The sequence below is a fragment of the Labeo rohita genome, chromosome 14 (genome assembly GCF_022985175.1).
Source record: "Labeo rohita strain BAU-BD-2019 chromosome 14, IGBB_LRoh.1.0, whole genome shotgun sequence".
In the NCBI taxonomy this organism is placed as follows: domain Eukaryota; kingdom Metazoa; phylum Chordata; class Actinopteri; order Cypriniformes; family Cyprinidae; genus Labeo; species Labeo rohita.
The window spans coordinates 4515030-4535972 of record NC_066882.1 but is presented as its reverse complement, the minus strand read 5'-3'; the positions used below and the strand labels follow the sequence as shown (position 1 = coordinate 4535972).

The 20943-nt window shown below is 32.7% G+C and overlaps 1 protein-coding gene across 1 annotated transcript; it reads right to left on the bottom strand.

The window, feature by feature from the left end:
* Nucleotides 1-12792: 12792 nt before the first annotated feature.
* On the bottom strand, nucleotides 12793-19511 carry LOC127176679 (uncharacterized). The gene is made up of 3 exons (XM_051128467.1): nucleotides 18148-19511; nucleotides 14416-14543; nucleotides 12793-12857 (listed from the first exon to the last, which is right to left on the bottom strand). The coding sequence occupies exons 1-3, from the start codon at nucleotides 19335-19337 to the stop codon at nucleotides 12793-12795; spliced, it is 1383 nt and encodes a 460-aa protein (XP_050984424.1). The 5' UTR covers nucleotides 19338-19511.
* Nucleotides 19512-20943: the final 1432 nt, after the last annotated feature.

Genomic DNA, 20943 nt, shown 5'->3' with positions numbered 1-20943 from the left:
ATTTTCTGTCACATATGTCAGCTCCTTAATATTAATCGTAAAGAAATTGATAGTTTTCCTCACTTTTCCTCTATGTATCGCAGCATTAGAAAAGCAAAATGTCTTTTAAGTTAAATATATGTGTGCGTGTCTGATGGCATTGACCCATATTGAATTTAGAAGTAATGCTGGGTAGTAATCGATTATATGTAATCTGGATTACATACTCAGATTACGAAAATCACCTCGTAATTAAAGTATATTACATTTTAAAATGCTCATAATCAGATTACAGTTACTTTTTTATGGATTACATAAATTACATGTTTGAATTATTTTTATTTGACAGTTTTAAGATTTAATTATTAGCTTTTTATATAAAAAAGTGCTGTCAAACGATTAATCGCATTCAAAATAAAAGATTTACATATATGTGTGTGCTGTGTATATTTATTATGTATATATAAATACACACACATGCATATATATATTAAAAAAAAATGTTTTGTTTATATAATAAATATATTTATATATAATATAAAATATATATTATATATAAATATGTCTATGTAAATATTTTCAAAATATATACTGTATGTGTGTGTATTTATATATACATAATAAATATACGCAATACACACACATATATTATGTAAATAAAAACTTTTGTTTGGGATGCGATTAATTGCGATTAATCGCTTCATGGCACTATATAAAATTAAATATTTTTTTCTTTTTCTTTGCGTTTTAATATCAGTATGGTACTTTTAATGGATAGTTTAAAACAAATGTGACCATGGACCACAAAACCAGTCGTAAGTAGCACGGGTATATTTGTAGCAAAAGTCAAAAATACATTGCATGGGTCAAAATTATCGATTTTTCTTTTATGCCAAAAATCATTAGGTTGTTAAGTAAAATTCATGTTCCTTGAAGATATTTTGTAAATTTCCTAATGTAAATATATTAACTTAATTAATATACAACTTAATTTTGCCAAAATACAACCTAATTTTTATTAGTAATATGCATTGCCAAGAACTTTATTTAGACAAAATATATATATATTTTTTTGCCTTTTTACATAGTTGTATCTCGGCCAAATACTGTCCTATCCTAACATATATACATCAATGAAAAATGTATTCATTTAGCTCTCAGAGTATGTATACGTCTCAGTTTCAAAAAATAGACCTTTATGACTGGTTTTGTGTTCCAGGGTCACAAATAAAATAATCAAAAAAGTAGTCAGAATACATAACCTAGATTACATTACTAACTAGGCTGTAGTTTTCACCATGTAATCTGTAATCAGTAACGAACTAAAATTTGTAAGTAATCTACCCAGTACTGTTTGGGAGGTTTTATATAAGTTTTATTTGCTTACTGCATGTGACGTATCCTTGAGTTGCAGTTTTGAATGAGATATTTCCCTACCATCTTATCACACAAAAACATGCATCGTATGGTTGGCATGGAATGGTGTTCTTTGAATAGATAAAAAGATCTTTATAGACAAACTGAAAAACTTTTCTCTCTCTCTGTATCTGCTTCTTTGTACAGATCTCTTTGCACAGAGCTTTAAAAGTGTTAGTGGAAACAACATGATCTCATGTGGTTGTGGTTATAGTGTCAAAGTTACCATCAGCTCAGACGGCCTTTGTAGATGGTCTTGTTCTAAATATGGTCTACCACACACTCTTTGCTTCTTGTTGAAGTGTTAGTCTCTACCCATGTGTTTAGCTTTTATCTTATGAATGCATTGACTACTGAAATACACACTACCAGTCAAAAGTTTTTGAACAGTAAGATTTTTAATGTTTTTTAACTGAGTCTGTTCTGCTCATCAAGCCTGCATTTATTTGATCCAAAGTACAGCAGTAGCAGTAATATTTTGAAATATTTTTACTATTTAAATGAAGTGTTTTCTATTTGAATATATTTTAAAATATAATTTATTCCTGTGATTTCAAAGCTGAATTTTTAGCATCATTACTCCAGTCACATGATCCTTCGTAAATCATTCTAACATTCTGATTTGCTGCTCAAAAACATTGTTGAAAACAGCTGAATAGAATTTTTTTCAGGTTTCTTTGATGAATAGAAAGTTCAGAAAAAAAAAACCTGGCCCCAGGCTTTTGATTGGTATACAAAAGCTTTTTATTTCAGATAAATGCTGATCTTTGGATCTTTCTATTCATCAGGGAATCCTGAAAAATGTAGTCAACTGTTTTAAATATTGATAATAATAATAATAATAATAATAATAATTATAATAAATGTTTCTTGAACTGAAGATTGGAGTAATGATTCTGAAAATACAGCTTTGAAATCACAGGAATAAATTACGTTTTAAAATATATTCAAATAGAAAACAGTTATTTTAAATAGTAAAAATGTTTCACAATATTACTGTTTTGCTGTATGTTGGATCAAATAAATGCAGGCTTGGTGAGCAGAACAGACTTCTTTAAAAACATTAAAAATCTTACTCTTCAAAAACTTTTGACTGGTAGTGTATTTTTACTCTGAATTTTAAGATTAAACAAGCAAACAAACAAAAAAAACACAGACACTGTAGAATCCTTAAAAAAACAACAACAAAATAAAGGTACTGGTAATTTTCAGCCAGGATTTTATATGTTTGTAGACATTTCCGTTAAAACTGCAACACAACAATGTGTAATTCAAATTACAAAAAAGAAACCTTATGAAAAAAATAAATAAATACGTAAAATTTCCTCATGTTACATTGATCTATTTTTACAGACTTTTCTTAGAGTGGAAGTGCAAACCAATGACTTTGTTGTCAAAAAATTGACAGGAAACAGCAAAAGCCTTTTTATAAATTTAGTTTAATTTAATTTAATTTAATTTAATTTAAAAAGTACACATGTTCAAAGAGTTTGGTGATTGATTTTGACAGTGATTGATTTTATCTGTTGTCTTTCTCCTTTGTCACACATTACCTGATTGTCCTTTGTCTTGTATATTGATTTCCATTTAAATAACAATTGTTTCTTTTTGAAGTAATAAATGAAATCAAGTTGACTAGTTGCATTCTATTGTTGTTGTCATCCCTGTGGCCACAAGATGGAGATCTTGTATTTGTGTTTAGAGTCATGCTGTGCTCTATGCAGATTTGCTCTTGGTGTGTCAGAAACATAGTATAAAGTATAAAATACATAGGGACATAAATTCAATGCACATAAATTCAATCTGATATAAAGCTAGTGATGCAACACATTTTAAAGCTGAATAGTTTTATGTTAGAAATTCATGCTCAGAGTTGCATCCTACAGTAATTTCGTGAGAAATACGAAGCCGTGCAATTTTCTATGTCAGTTTCCCTGTTTACTTCTGAATCACAAAAGCTTGCATCAATCAGGGTTTCAGGTTTTATTTGATAGAGCGCTTGTATTCACAGGCCATATGATGATACTGTAAGTGTGCATGAGTCACCTTTAATCTCCCTGCATGTGCCTGCAGGTAAATGCCAGCCCATATGCGCCAAAAAAATCACCTAATGTTTTGATCTAAAGGTACGGTGCGCTATTCAAACACAGCTTTGTCCATTAAGTTGAGCTTCTAAAGAGTGCTAAAGAAAATCACCGCTTATCAAATTACTGTACATACTTGCCCAGGGATTTGTTAGTTTGTGTAGAGGTCATGTACTGTACTTAAACTATATGCATTGTATATAACAAAATATGTCAATTAACTTAAGGTGTGAGTTTAAATAAACACGTTCAAGCATGTTATTGCAGAACACAGTGATCTTGGATGAGTGTTTGATAAGCAGCAAAATAATTATACTTTGGCTGTCAAAAGTTTGGAATAATGAGTATTTTTTAATGTTGTGCTACAAAGGCTGCTCATTTGATTAAACAGTTATATTGTGGAATATTGCTATAATTTTAAATAACCGTTCTCTGTTTGAATATATTGTAAAATGATGTTTATTTATGTAATGCAAAGCTGAATTTTCAGCATCATAATTTGTCTTCAGTGTCACATGATCCTTCAGAAATCATTTTAATATGCTGATTTACTGCTCAAAAGACATTTCTTATTAATAACAATGTTGAAAACAGCTGTTTATATTTTTGTGGAAACCGTCAGTATTGTGACTATTCGTATATTTTATATATCTTTATTCTCATAATTACCAACACGCCTTGTTCTTTCAACAACGTTCCCTTTTTTAAACAGATTCTCTAAAAGTTACTCCAAAGCAAACAGGTTCACTTAAACACGTACAAGTGGAGCACTTAACCAAACAAACGCTCTTTGATTTTCATATGTAGATATAGAGATGAAAGCTGTGAGATATGGTGTGTATATCTAACAAGAGATAAGCCTCTGTCGCTATAATGATTGAAAGTTTTGTTGGTTGTTAAAATATTTTGCCGGAGATTGCTGCTTTTAGATTTTGAGATGAGGATGCATGGGATGTGGTAATATAGATCTGAATGTCTTTTACAAACAAGCTGAATGACTGGCATATAAGTACATGCTGTATTGTGAGGAAGCACGCACATTCTTTTTCCTGTATTGATTTTTCTCATCTCATATCGAGAGACTTATGTGCATCAGCTTAGCCGTTTGGAAAGCATTACTTTGGCTCTCTGTAGTGTTGTGCTGTATGCTGATGATTATCCTTTGTGGAGAATTTGTAATTTGTCTGTAAATGTGTATAAATTAGCCTTTCATATGATTAAACGTTATGTACAGTAGCTTACTGAAAATCAAGAGAGGAACTGAGATTTTTAAATTTTAAAATTTTTGTTTTTTTTTAAAAAAAAAACAGTTTTTGTCCCCAAACACTGCCAGCCAAAAGTTGTAAATAATAAAGAGTTTTAATGTTTTTGAAAGAAGACTCTTATGCTCACCAAGGCTGCATATATTTGATCAAAAACACAGTAAAACAGTAATACTGTAAAATATTATTACAATTTAAAAGAACTGTTTTCTATCATAATACACTAGTCAACAGTAAGATTTTTTTACTGTTTGAACAGTAAGATTTGTAATGTTTTTTTGTTTTGTTTTTTTTTGTTAAAAAAGGCACCAGCCTGCCTTTATTTGATAGTACAGCAAAAATAGTACAATTTTGAAATATTTTTACTTTTTAAATAACTGTTTTCCGTTTTAATATATTGTAAAATGTAATTTATTCCTGTGATTTCAAAGCTACATTTTCAGCATCATTACTCCAGTCTTCAGTGTCACACGATCCTTCAGAAATCATTAATATGCTGATTTGCTGTTCAAGAATTATAATTATATTAACAAATTATAATATAATAACTTTTTTTTTAGCAGCAAATCAGCATAGAATGATATCTGAAGGATCATGTGACTGGAGTAATGATACTAAAAATTCAGCTTTGAAATAACAGTAAGAAATTAAATTTTTTAAATATATTAAAATAGAAAACAAATATTTTAAATAGTAAAAATATAAAAGTTTTTCCTGTAGTTTGGATCAAATAAATGCAGACTTCGTTGATCGAAAAACATTAAAACATTAAAAATCTTACTGTTCAAAAACGTTTGAGTAGTGCATATTGAAATGTAATTTATTCCTGTGATTAAATTTTTCACACCATTACTTCAGTCTTCACATAAAAAATCATTCTAATATGCTAATTTGCTGTTCAAGAATTATAATTATTATTATTATTATTATTATTATCATCAGCAATATTTAAAACAGTTGAGTACTGTAGAAAGATCCAAAAGATCAGCATTTAGCTGAAATAAAAAGCTTTGTGATATTATATATTATATATTATAATGGTATAGTGTATACCATTCAAAAGTGTGGAGTCTGTATATAGAAATTATAGAGAAATTATAGAAATGAATACTTTTATTATTTACTTAACTTGATGATAAAAACATTTATATGTTACAAAAGACTTCTATTTCAGATAAATGCTGTTCTTCTAAACCTAACAAATTCTACTCAGCTGTTTTCAACATAATAATAATAATAATAATAATAATAAATGTTTTTTGAGCAGCAAATCAGCATAGAATGATTTCTGAAGGATCATGTGACTGGAGTAATGATGCTAAAATTCAGCTTCGAAATCACAGGAATAAATTGTATTTTAAAATATATTAAAATAGAAAACAGATATTTTAAATAGTAAAAATATTTGCAATTTTTTTTATAGTTTTTCCTGTACTTTAGATCAAATACATGTAGGCTCGGTGAGCGAAAAACATTAAAAATCTTACTGTTCAAAAAGTTTGAGTAGTGCATATTGAAATGTAATTTATTCCTGTGATGCAAAGCTGATTTTTCAGCATCATTACTCCCATCTTCAGTGTCACATGATCCTTCAGAAACCATTTTTTGGAAACTATGATACACTACCATTCAAATGTTTGGGGTATTTTTTATTATTATTATTATTATTATTATTTTAAGAAAATTATACTTTTATTCAGCAAGCATGCATTAAATCAATCAAAAGTGACAGTAAAGACATTTATTTTGTAGAAACGTATAATGGTTTCTACAAAAATATTAAGCTGCCAAATCTGTTTTCACCATTGATAATAATAAGAACCATTATTAATAATCGAGTGCCAATATTATTGATGATAATACTCATCATGTGACACTAATGATTAGAGTAATGATGCTGAAAATTCAGTTTTACATCACAGAAATAAATAACAGTTTAAACTATTTTACATTAGAAAACCCTTATTTTGAATTGTAATAATATTTCATCATTTTATCTATTTTAATGAATTTTGCATGAGCATGAAATACTTTTTTTTCTTACGATTTTCTGCTATTGTATATATTACCAGACGTAATATATTGTGTCTGTGCTATTAAATATGACCATGCAGGAACTCAACAACACATTTTTGTACACTATATACTGTATGCACACTTATTTCAATATGTTTGAAACAAGTAAAGCTGAAGATATACTCCATTAAATCTGTTATATATTTACTGAGGTCTCTTGAACCACAGCCCATCCTTCATTGTAGATGGTCTAATACGCTCAAACACAGAGTGAAACGAATATCCAGCATCTCTCTCTGTGTCAGACAAACAATTCGCACGTCTCCCAGGGTGATAATGTTACCCTGTAACTCGCACAGATGCACCCTGTAGGTACAGGGATGAATGAAGGTTTCACTCGGGCCTTGCGTTCTGCAGGTGAACTCATGCATGACAATACTTTAATAACATAATACGCCAGGTTCCCTGACAAGTTCACTCGCCAGCGCTTCTTTAAAATATCATGGCTGCAGGGATGTGTAGACGCCTTCAGTGTTACGGGACATCAAGGACACTTGCTTAAATAATACACCAAGGGTTTTGCCATTTCAGCTGAGAACTGATTTCCACAGATGACAATAAATCACAATCCGAGAATCTCTCCAGGAGTAAAATCTGTGTTGACAATCCTGCGATGCAGCTTTTTGGAGGCTTGTGAAATGTAGCTGACATTTCTAAATGCCAATAGTCAGTATCATCATACATAAATACAACATACTCGTAAAAGAAAGGCCATGTGATTTACATTTCTGCACTAGATTTTCAAGGATTTTCTCCTGTGTTTTTCCTGTCTGCCTGATCTAGTCTTGGATTACTTTTTGACAACTCAATTTTGTTGCACAAACTAGATAAATGACCCTGAATGCTAAACCTGTCGACTACACAAACATCACTATGACTATCTGGAGATTTGCTATAGGCACTACACACAAAACATGATTTTTGTTTAACAGCTATTTGTCTGAATATCCACATATGTTGGCCAGCAATTATTTGAGATTGCATTATTAAACAATTTATGAACAATATACTACTATTGTTCAAAAGTTTAGTCAATGTTTTTGAAAAAAGCCTTTCTCTTTTTCTCACCAACAAAGCATTTATTTGATTCAAAATACATTAAAACAGTTATATTGTGAAATATAATTTAAACTTTGTAATATAGTTAAATGGATATATACTTTATTCTTGTAAAGCTGAATTTTTAGCATCAATATTGCAGTCTTCAGTGTCACACAATCCTTCAGAAGTCATTCTATCATATTATGTTACAAATAACACCATGAAACAAAAGTCTTGTTTCACTTTTATTTTTAATGTTTCTTTGAGGTTTTACATGCTGAATACAGTGCTTATAAAAACTTATAAAAACCCATCCTTGCAAAAACAAAATATCCTAAAAAATGCAAAATTAGTACATAGACTTATCTGCACCAAACCAATGTTTCATAAGTAATGGTAGAAGCTCTAAAATTTACCTGACCTAAATATTGACCAAAATAGTACAATAATAAATAGCACCACAGAATTACAGAAAAACCATTACAAAACTTAAGTGAAATAACATAATAAGAAAATGTAAAAAAAAAAAAATAAAAAAATAGACTTTTACAGTTGCTGCTTATTTTTAAACCATGAAACATTTTTTCAGGATTCTTTGAATAGAAAGGTTCAAAAGAACCGAATTTATTTGAAATATAAATATTTTGTAACATTCTAAATATTTTTACTGTCACTTTTTATCAGGTGAATGGATCCTTGATGAATAAAAGTATTAATTAAAAAAAAAACTTTTCATGTTTACACTGCCGTTCAAAAAATTTTAATGCTTTTTTTAAAAGTTTCTTATGCTCAACAAAGCTGCATTTATTTGATCAAAAATACAGAATAAAAATGTTGTATTGTGAAATATTCCAAAAAAAAGACAATAAAAATTACAAAAAAAAATCTGCAACATTTCTCCAGTATTCAGTGTCACATGATGCTTCATTCTAATATTTCAGATTTATTATCAATGCTATAAACAGTTGTGAAGTTTAAATATATATATATATATATATATTGTAACATTTTTTTATAATATATATATATATGTATATATATATAAATTAAAACTTTTATTCAGCAAGGATGTATTAAACTGATAGAACGTGATAGCAAAGACGTATAGTGTTAGAAAATATTTTTATTTTGAATAAATGCTGTTCTTTTAAACTTTTTGTCGTAGAATCTTGAAAAAAGTATTACATGTTCCAAAAAAATATTTGGCAGCACAACTATTTCCAACATTGATAATTCTAATAATAATCAGCATATTAGAATGATTTAGCATCATTTAAGACTGGAGTAACGATGCTTAAAAAACCTTTGATCACAGGAATAAATTATATTTTAAAATCTATTAAAATGGAAAACAATTATTTTAAATTGTAAAAATTTTTATAACTGTTACTGTTTTTTTCTGTATTTTTGATCAAATAAATGCAGCCTTGATGAGCATGAGAAACTTCTTTATATATATATATATATATATATATATATATATATATATATCCTGCCCTATAGTGTCAAAAAAGTGTTTGTCTAGAATGCTACAGCAGAAATATGTCTAAATTCATGGTATTAACATTAAGTAGCAGTAGCAGTAGTAGTAGAAACATGTCTGCAGGCAGGCCACACATACCTCATGCTTTCTAAAAGTTGTTTTTACTTTACATTAAATCTACTATTTTAGTTGAACCATATCCTTGTCTGCAGAGGCGCAGTTGATTTGAGTCAGTTATTTCTGTTGATGTTTTGGGTTCGATTCAAACGCTCCAAGGGTGGCACGATCGACACAACACCGAACCCTGTGAAAGCTCAGACGTTGCCAGTTCTAAGCCGTGCCTGAAGCATTGTTGAGCAACTGCGCTGAATGCATTTGCCTGCACAAGCTGAGGCAAAGCCTGAGAGAGAAACTGATACTGTGATAGAGGAACACGCATGTAGTTGAATAATAGACTGGGTGAAAGGTTGCGTACAAATACAGTCTGTCCAAAAAGAGGAAATCTTCACAGTAGTCTGTTTTATCACGTAACCTGTTCGGCTACATTTGTACAGGTGCTCATTCGTCAGTTCTTATAATGCAGCTTGCTGCTTAACAGTGCATATCCATGCCAGCTGTTCTTCAGTATGGAAACTCAATGGGATAGTAAAGCCTGGTTATCTCGTCCTTCATTTGCTCCTCTTTAGAAATACACAGTACAGTACGTAATTTCCAGAATTGCAAGACTTTAACGGAGAAGTTCACTTCCAGAAAACAGATTTACAGATAATTTATTCACCCCTTGTCATCCAAGATGTCAAGATGTGTTTCTTAAGGGAAAAAAATCCGGAATTATCTCCATACTATCTCCAGACTTCAGTGGTGCCCTATAGTTTGATCTTCCAAAATCAGTTTAAAGGGGTGCTATTATGGTTTTTCACTTTTCAACTTTAGTCAGTGGTGTGTATCTTTGGGCATAAAAAAAGATCTACAAAGTTACAAATCTCAAGGTCCACTCCAAAAGTAGATATTTAGTTTTTTCAAGTACTACAATGAACGAATGGACTACAGCATTTGTTTTCCGCATGTCAAGTCAAGTCAAGTCACCTTTATTTATATACCGCCTTTAACAATACAGAATTGTAACAAGGCGGCTGAATTGTGACAAGGCGGCTGCAATGATGTCACAACGCGGTCCATTAGAATATCATTAAATTAAATCTCGCCCACGGAAATTCGAATTGTTGGAGGGTATATAGGGACAAGGTGGGGGATTAGCCTAACTTTAGCGTTGCAGTGTGGAGAACTGCTTCAACAAGCCGCAGTGCGGCGGGTATAAACACAAGCATTGACTAGAGTGGGCGCTTCAGAGCAGTAACGTGCCGCAGACGTGTGCAGTACAGGGGGTACACATGCCGAAGCCACGATCTACTCCGGTTGCTGCGTCGGAGCCGCAACGCACCGCAGACGTGTGCAGTGTGTGGTAAGAGATTTATTCATCATACAGTGTAGATAGCTTCACTTATAACGCGAGTGTTTTTTAAAATGCATAAACTTGCACTAGAATAGAATAGGCTAATCCATGATGATGTTCTTTGATAATGTTAGGCTGCTTTTAGCCTTATGCTGGAGCTGGTTTCGGGCAATGAAACTAAGTATGTAAATAATTAAATACATTAGCAGGATAATATCATGTATTGGCGATCTCGCAGGCTGATGATAGGACCCAACACTACTGTAGTGTATTATTTACTCACCCTCCATGCATCCTAGGTGTATATGACTTCCTTCTTTCAGACGAATGCAATTGGAGGTATATTAAAATTTATCCTGGCACTCCCAAGCTTTAGTATGGCATAGATGGGTGTTTCTCTTCATCAGTCCAAAACAAGTCCAATAATGTGCATCCATTCATAATAAAAAGTGCATCACACAGCTCCAGTGGGTTAATAAAGGACTCATGTAGCGAATCGATGCATTTTTGTAAGAAAAATATCCATATTTAAAACGTAAGAATCACTTTAATCTAGCTTGCGCTAACAGTTGTACACGAAACTTGCTTCTTTGACAAGGGGTGTGGCAGTGCTGAAACACCGTCTAAGCTGTTCGCCAATCGCAACGCAGTGGGACAGCTAACCAATCACAACACATTTAGTTTTTCAAAAGGCGGGCCTTCGTTAAACCCGGAACTAATCGAGTCATTTGGCCAGGCTGGAAAAAATGTATTGTAATAGTGTAAATTATGTCAAAAATAATGCATTTTTCGAACCACCAAGCATGAAAGCATGTTCTAGTACACCCAAAACAAAATCAAGACTTTGTAAAAGAGCATAATAGGACTCCTTTAAATACAGCTTCAAATGGCTCTAAACGATCCCAGCCGAGGAAGAAGTGTCTCATCTAGCAAAACGATCGGTCATTTTCTAAACACATTAGCAGTTTATATACTTTTTAACCTCTAACGCTCGTCTTGTCTAAGTCTGTGTGAACTGTTTTTTTTCCAGTTTAATACAGTCAATACAGTTAGGGTATGTCAAAAAACTCCCATCTCGTTTTCTTCCCCAACTTCAAAATCGTCCTACGTCGCTGCAGAAGTACCGACTCAGTGTTTACAAAGTGAACATGCAAAGAAGATCAAACGCTCTTTACAAAAAAGGTAAAAAACTGAGATTTTGACGTTCAAGAGGAAAACAAGACAGGGGTTTTACGACATACCCTAACTGTATTGACCCAGATTACACAGACTAGGCATGCGCATCAGTGTTGCCAAGTCCACGGTTTTTACGCGATTGAAGTAAACACTGTTGCCGCGGGTTGTTTTTAATGTCCGCGGGCTGAAACGACCCCAATAACGTAATATTTTGCAGCTGCAATGCTAATTTTACCATGCTAAAAACATGTATTTTACCCCCCAAAACATGATTTTTGCCAGGGTGGATTTTGTTGTGAAAACCTGGCAACCCTGATGCGCATTGTAGAGATTAGACAAGATGAACATTTTAGATTAAAAAGTATATAAATTGTCACTTTGTTTCGAAAATGACCAGTTGTTTTGCTAGATAAGACCCTTCTTCCTCCGCTTGCGATCGTTTAGAGCCATTTGAAGCTGCATTTAAACTGCATCTTGAAAGTTTAAACTTAGGGGCACCACTGAAATCCACTATATGGAGAACATTCCTGAAATGTTTTCCTCAAGAAACAATTTCTTATCGACTCAAGTAAGAAAGACATGGGGGTGAGTAAATTATCTGTACATTTTTGTTCTGGAAGTGAACTTCTCCTTTAATAAAAGCAATGTAATTCCATCAAACCTTCATGAGCATCTTGCTCGGGGTCCAGGTTTCTCCCTAGATAATGCTGAATATTTACCAGCTGACCTTTGACTTGCGTGTATGTGTTGTGTGTGTAGGAGTGTAGCTCATGGCCAAGGCTTTCCTCCAAAGACATCTGCATGCTCCCTTATCTGTTCGTGTTACACAAAGTAGTCTTTCTTTTTGCTTCTGTTGGTGTGAACACCAACTTCTTCTTCAGAAAGATCTTTGTTCCAATGAGCACAACACAAGCATTTAATCTTATCTGCACACTGAACTATCTGAACTGTGTTGTCACAACAAGCCGAGCTCAAAACCTTGGCAAAGCCTTTGTCTTTGCATTTATTCCTTTAGCTGGGAAATACAGCACTTTCATCAGGCTTAAAAGGAGCAGGAGCGCTTTTATGCATTGAGGATTCGTGAGAGTGGATTTTAAGTGTCATAAAATTAAGTTTTGGAGATCATTAGTCATTCAGTAATCAGTGGTCAGAGATATAGGGGCTTATGAGGAGATAAGTGACCTAATAAATTATAAAACACACATAAACCTCCACAACAGGATGTCATCATAGATTTACAATGCAAATTTGTGAAATCAAGCAAATCCGTCTGCTGGTTAAACTGGTTTTCAACTTCGTCAACAAATCCAATTGCGTTTTATGCTTAATTGTATATATTATCTTGTACATATTAGTTTTTACTATCATTTAATAGACAGATTTTTTAAATGCTTAATTGTGATTGGTCATTTGCAGCATTTTGTTCGCAACTAGTTTCCTACATGGATGTGCTAGTTTTGTGTTTCTTATATCAGTCTTAGTATTAAAATAACTTCAACAAAATATTTGAGCCATCCAATACGCATGATAAAGTAGACTCATTAAGTAGTCATTATTGTAAAATAAATTCTTTAAGGATGATAAAAGTCCCATTTGCCTCACATCTTCACGTTTTATTTATTTATTTTTTTTAAGAAATCTCTTCTGCTCACCAGGCCTGCATTTATTTGATCCAAAGTACGGCAAAAACTTTTAAAATTTTGAAATATTTTTACTATTTAAAATAACTGCTTTTTATTTGAATATATTTTAAAATGTAATTTATTCCTGTGATTTCAAAGCTGATTTTTTAGCATCATTACTCCAGTCACATGATCCTTCTGAAATCATTCTAATATTCTGATGTGCTGCTCAAAAATCATTTATTGTTATTATTATTTTGAAAACAGCTGAGTAGATTTTTTTCAGTTTTTTTTTTGATCAATAGAAAGTTCAGAAGAACAGCATTTATCTGAAATCTTTTGTAACATGATCATTTTAAAGCGTCCTTGCTAAATAAAAAAACAAATCTCAGCAAAAAAAGTAACATTTTGAAATATTTTTACTATTTACTATTTACCACTCAGCTGTTTTAAATATTGACAATAATCATTCTAATTAAAAAAAAAGTTTCTTAAACAGCAAATCAGTATATTAGAATGATTTCTGAAGGATCATGTGACTGGAGGAATGATGCTGAAAATTAGTAAAAATATTTCAGAATACTGTTTTTGCTGTAATTTGGATCAACTAAATGCAGGCTTGGTGAGCAGAAGAGACTAATGATTTTTAAAAAACATAAAAAAAAACTGACTGGTAGTGTACATTTTATATAGCCTACTGTATGTATTTGAAAATGAAAATGTATCTGCACCCACTTTGATTTCTTCTGTTCTTATTTTATGCTAGATAGTTCTACACCTTCCAACAAAATGTAAAACAAAGGCAATCTGAGTAAACAATCACCAAACTTGTCTGCTTGTGCCACCTTGAGCAGCAAAAACTGCAGCCAAAGGCTTCCGATAACCCACTCGTCTTTGCAGAACTGCTTCAGTTCAGCCACATTGGAGGGTTTGAGCATAAACTGCCATTTCCTGTCACAACATCTCAATTGGGTTCAAGTCACGATTTAGACTAGGCCACTCTGAAAATGTAATCCAATTTGGTCCTTGGGTCTTTTGTGACTTCCCTGATGAGTCGCCGATGTACTCTTGGAAGAATTCTGCAAGGCCGGACACAATGTTTTTTCTTCCACTTGGCGATATTGGCTCTCACTGTGGCTCTTTGGAGTCTGAGAGCCTCTGATAGCTTTGAAACCCTTCTAAGGCTGATGTATTTCATCACCTGCTTTCTCATCATTTCTGGAATTTCTTTCACTATTGAAAAAGCTGTTGAAAGTTTTATTTTAGTGTTGAATTGAACAGAACTGGCATTAATCAGGCCCCATTGTGAATGCAGCTTCATAGAATTAGTAACTATAGAAGCTAATAAATGTTCACACAAGTACAGCTTGAATGGACCCTTTTCACAGACTGTGATGACACACTTCAAACATCATAAATTCTGCTTTTATGTTTTCATTAAAAATGTACACCTATAACACTATACCTTGTATTATATTACCTTTTACATCTTATTACCAAAAGAAAACCCTGGTTAACGTTTTATATGGGTGTTTCTAATACAGAGGCTGTTGAAATTACAGTAAATTTGACATGTTCTGTCTTCTGACTGCTGTTATCAATCTCTCTCTACTTTTCTCTCTTTTTTAAAGTCTTTAAAACACTATTGTGGACTTTTTCTTTTGCTGTTAGAGCAAATGGCAATGCAAAAAAAGTATATTTCATGTAGTCTCCCGTTTACTGCTCTAAAAGCTCATCCAACTATGATGACTATATTTTTGATTAAAAATGATGACTATATTATATTTCTCGCAATTCTGAGTTTATATTCCGCAATTTGCAATTGTGATTTTAGGCTTATATCAAATCTGAGAACAAAAGGCTGGATTGTGAGATGTAAACTCGCAATAGTAAGAAAAAAAGTCAGAATTGTGAAATTAAAAAGTTGTAGTTTACCTTTATTCACTGGCAGAAACAGGCTGCCGTATGTTTCTGCACACAGAATTAAAATGAATAAATAAATAAATAAAAATAAATAAATAGTTGTGTTCTCATTCAATTTGAGATATCAAATCAATTGCAAGAAAAAAGTCAGAAAATTGAAGTTTAAAACTATTTGGTGTTACTCAAGTTGCCTTTGTTTTATTTTGTGTTTAGTTTAAATATCTAAAGCTATTTAGTATGAAATATACATAAAATCGGAAGAAGTCCGGATGGGGGCAATTACATTTTCACAGCACCTTACCTGCATCAAATTCAAAGCCAAAAAATGTTCTCTTTTTGTCATTGCCAATTGAAATTTATTTTGCCTGAAACAACTATAGCACAAAACATTCAAACTTTAATAATAAAACTCAATGCTTCAGGCAACATAAACTTTCAAGAAATGAATATGTGCAATTTTAGGATGCTATTTAATCTCATTCTTAAAAATTACCTTAATTAGTTTTAGAAGTATTACAATATTGGTAACACTTTAGTTTAGAGACCAATTTGCATTATTAACTAGTTCAATTCAATTCAATTCAAATTTATTTGTATAGCGCTTTTCACGATACATATCGTTGCAAAGCAGCTTTAAAATTTGACATTTTTACAATATATGTAGTAGTAGCTTGATGTACATATGGCAGAGATGTGTGGTAAAGATCAATTAACGATGTAATCAAACAGACAAAGAACACCATAAATTAGTAGCAGAATTCGGTAGTGCTGTATGTTTTCAGGGTTGGCATCATCTGAAGTCCTCTGTGGGGTTGGCATCATCTCTTCTTAAGTGTTCTGGATCCACACTGGAGCTTGTGAATTCCTCGTTACCATGGGATGCCAATCCCATGGCAAAAACAGAGAACAAATAGGAACATAATTAGCGTAGCTGCTGTTCAAACTAAGAAAAGGAAGGTTTGTTAAACCAGAGCTAAAAGATTAATAATGAACATTTGATCAGATATAGCTGCAGGAAAAGTTTATGATATGCATTATTTGAATGCTTGGCTAAAAAGATGTGTCTTTAATCTAGATTTAAACAGAGAGAGTGCGTCTGAACCCCGAACGTTATCAGGAAGGCTGTTCCAGAGTTTGGGTGCCAAATGTGAAAAAGCTCTACCTCCTTTAGTGGACTTTGCTATCCTAGGTACTACCAACAGTCCAGAGTTTTGTGACCTTAGGGAGCGTGATGGATTGTAGCGTGGTAGAAGACTAGTTAGGTACGCAGGAGCTAAACCGTTAAGTGCCTTATAGGTAAGAAGTGCTATTTTGTAGCTGATGCGGAACCTAATAGGCAGCCAGTGCAGAGACTTTAAAATTGGGGTAATATGATCATATTTTCTTGACCTGGTAAGGACTCTAGCAGCTGCATTTTGGACTATCTGTAGCTTGTTTATTGAAGATGCAGGACAACCACCTAGTAGTGCATTACAATAGTCCAGTCTAGAGCTCATGAATGTGTGAACTAGCTTTTCTGCATCAGAAACCGGTAACATGTTTCGCAGCTTGGCAATGTTTCTAAGATGAAAGAATGCTGTTTTTGTAACATGAGAAATATGATTTTCAAAAGACAAGTTGCTGTCTAATATAACACCCAGACTTTTGACTGTAGTGGAAGTAACAGTACATCCGTCTAGTTGTAAATTGTAAGTCAAAAGATTCTGTGTATTGTTTTTAGGTCCAATAAGTAATATCTCTGTCTTATCTGAATTTAATAGCAGAAAATTGTTGGTCATCCAATCTTTTACATTTTTAACACACTCTGTTAACTTTGATAATTCAGAAGTTTCATCTGGTCTTGTTGAGATATATAGTTGAGTATCATCAGCATAACAATGGAAACTAATCCCGTGTTTTCTAATAATATTACCAAGGGGCAGCATGTATATTGAAAATAGTAGAGGACCTAGAACAGATCCTTGTGGCACTCCATACTTTACTGGTGATAACTGAGATGACTCCCCATTTAAATAAACAAAGTGGTAGCGATCAGACAGGTAGGATCTAAACCATTTTAAAGCCTGCCCTTGGATACCTGCATAATTTTGTAGTCGATCTATTAGTATGTCATGATCTATAGTGTCGAACGCAGCACTAAGATCAAGTAAAACTAGCAGTGAGATGCAGCCTTGGTCTGACGCAAGAAGCAAGTCATTAGTGATTTTAACAAGTGCAGTTTCTGTGCTGTGATGGGGCCTGAAGCCTGACTGAAATTCTTCATAGATATCATTTTTTTGCAAGAATGAGCACAGTTGAGCAGATATAACTTTCTCTAAAATTTTAGACATAAATGGAAGATTAGAAATGGGTCTATAATTTGCCAGTTCACTAGGGTCTAGTTGTGGTTTCTTAATAAGAGGCTTAATAACCGCCAGCTTGAATGGTTTAGGGACGTGACCTAAAGATAACGATGAGTTGATAATATTGAGAAGCGGTTCTTCTGCCACAGGTAACAATTCTTTTAGTAATTTAGTGGGTACAGGATCTAATAGGCATGTTGTTGGTTTAGACACAGTGATGAGTTTATTTAACTCTTCCTGTCCTATAGCGGTAAAGTACTGCAGTTTTTCTTTGGGTGCGACGAAAAGAAGTTGACATATTAGATGCAGTATAATCTACATTGGTTATTGCATTTCTGATGTTATCTATTTTATCAGTGAAGAAATTCATAAAGTCATTGCTATTAAACTGTAAAGGAATATTTAGATCAGGTGGTGTCTGGTTATTTGTTAATCTAGCCACTGTGCTAAATAAAAACCTTGGATTGTTTTGGTTATTTTCTATGAGTTTGCGGAAATGCTCAGCCCTAGCAGCTTTTAAAGCCTGTCTGTATCTGGACATACAGTTTTTCCATGCAATTCTAAAAACTTCCAAGTTAGTTTTTCTCCATTTGCGCTCAAGATTGCGAGTTTCTTTCTTGAGGGAATGGGTATTACTGTTGTACCATGGCGCAATACGTTTTTCTCTAACTTTTTTCAATTTGATGGGGGCAACAGCTTCTAACGTATCGGAGAAGATGGTGCCCATATTGCTAGTCATTTTGTCTAGATCCTGTGTATTAAGGGGTACACAGAGCAGTTGAGATAAATCAGGCAGGTTATTTGTAAATCTATCTTTGGTGGCTGGAACAATAGTTCTGCCAAGACGATAACGCGGAGCCATATAGTTAATATCAGTGATACGCAGCATGCACGATACAAGGAAATGGTCAGAAACATCATCACTTTGAGGTACGATATCTATATCAGTAAGATCAATTCCATGCGATATAATTAAATCTAGCGTATGATTAAAACGATGAGTGGGCCCGGTGACATTTTGCTTGACTCCAAAAGAGTTTATTAGGTCAGTAAACGCAAGTCCTAATGCATCATTTGTATTATCAACGTGAATGTTAAAATCTCCGACAATTAGCACTTTATCAAAATTAACCAATAGTTCTGAAAGGAATTCTGCAAATTCTTTTAGGAAATCTGTATATGGCCCTGGCGGTCTATACACAGTAGCTAAAACAAGAGATAGGAGAGATTTCTTTTGCATATCTGGCAGAGTAACATTAAGCAAAAGTATTTCAAATGAATTAAACCTGTATCCTGTTTTCTGAGTAACATTGAGAATATCACTATATATTGTTGCAACACCACCACCACGACCACTCTGACGGGGCTCATGCTTATAATAGTAGTTTGGTGGAGTAGACCCATTTAGACCAATATAATCATTAGGTTTTAGCCAGGTTTCAGTTAAGCAGAGTACATCAAAACTATTATCTGTGATCATTTCATTCACAATAACTGCTTTGGGTGCAAGTGATCTAATGTTTAGGAGCCCAAGCTTTAAAAATGGTTTCTGTTCGTGTATTTTGATTTTTTTCTGGTTTAATTACGATCAGATTTTTTCTAGATCCTGCATTAAATTTATGTTTTGACCTCACTATTCGAGGAACAGACACAGTCTTTATAGATCAGAGAAATTGATGACACACTTCAAACATCATAAATTCTGCTTTTATGTTTTCATTAAAAATGTACACCTTAACACTATACCTTGTATTATATTACCTTTTACATCCATTTACCAAAAAGAAAAGCCTGATTAACGTTTTATATGGGTGTTTCTAAGAGGGCTGTTGAAATTACATTCAGTAAATTTGACATGTTCTGTCTTCTGACTGCTGAGAATCAATCTGAGCCTACTTTTCTCTCTTTTTTAAAGTCTTTAAAACACTATTGTGGACTTTTTCTTTTGCTGTTAGAGCAAATGGCAATGCAAAAAAAGTATATTTCATGTAGTCTCAGGTTTACTGCTCTAAAAGCTCATCCAACTATGATGACTATATTTTTGATTAAAAATGATGACTATATTATATTTCTCTGCAGAATTCTGAGTTTATATTCCGCAATTTGCAATTGTGATTTTAGGCTTATATCAAATCTGAGAACAAAAGGCTGGATTGTGAGATGATGTAAACTCACATAATAGTAAGAAAAAAAGTCAGAATTGTGAAATTAAAAAGTTGTAGTTTACAATTATTCACTGGCAGAAACAGGCTGCCGTATGTTTCTGCACACAGAATTAAAATGAATAAATAAATAAATAAAAATAAATAAATAGTTGTGTTCTCATTCAATTTGAGATATCAAATCAATTGCAAGAAAAAAGTCAGAAAATTGAAGTTTAAAACTATTTGGTGTTACTCAAGTTGCCTTTGTTTTATTTTGTGTTTAGTTTAAATATCTAAAGCTATTTAGTATGAAATATACATAAAATCGGAAGAAGTCCGGATGGGGGCAATTACATTTTCACAGCACCTTACCTGCATCAAATTCAAAGCCAAAAAATGTTCTCTTTTTGTCATTGCCAATTGAAATTTATTTTGCCTGAAACAACTATAGCACAAAACATTCAAACTTTAATAATAAAACTCAATGCTTCAGGCAACATAAACTTTCAAGAAATGAATATGTTGGCAGAGATGTGTGGTAAAGATCAATTAACGATGTAATCAAACAGACAAAGAACACCATAAATTAGTAGCAGAATTCAGTAGTGCTGTATGTTTTCAGGGTTGGCATCATCTGAAGTCCTCTGTGGGGTTGGCATCATCTCTTCTTAAGTGTTCTGGATCCACACTGGAGCTTGTGAATTCCTAGTTACCATGGGATGTCAATCCCATGGCAAAAACAGAGAACAAATAGGAACATAATTAGCGTAGCTGCTGTTCAAACTAAGAAAAGGAAGGTTTGTTAAACCAGAGCTAAAAGATTAATAATGAACATTTGATCAGATATAGCTGCAGGAAAAGTTTATGAGATGCATTATTTGAATGCTTGGCTAAAAAGATGTGTCTTTAATCTAGATTTAAACAGAGAGAGTGTGTCTGAAC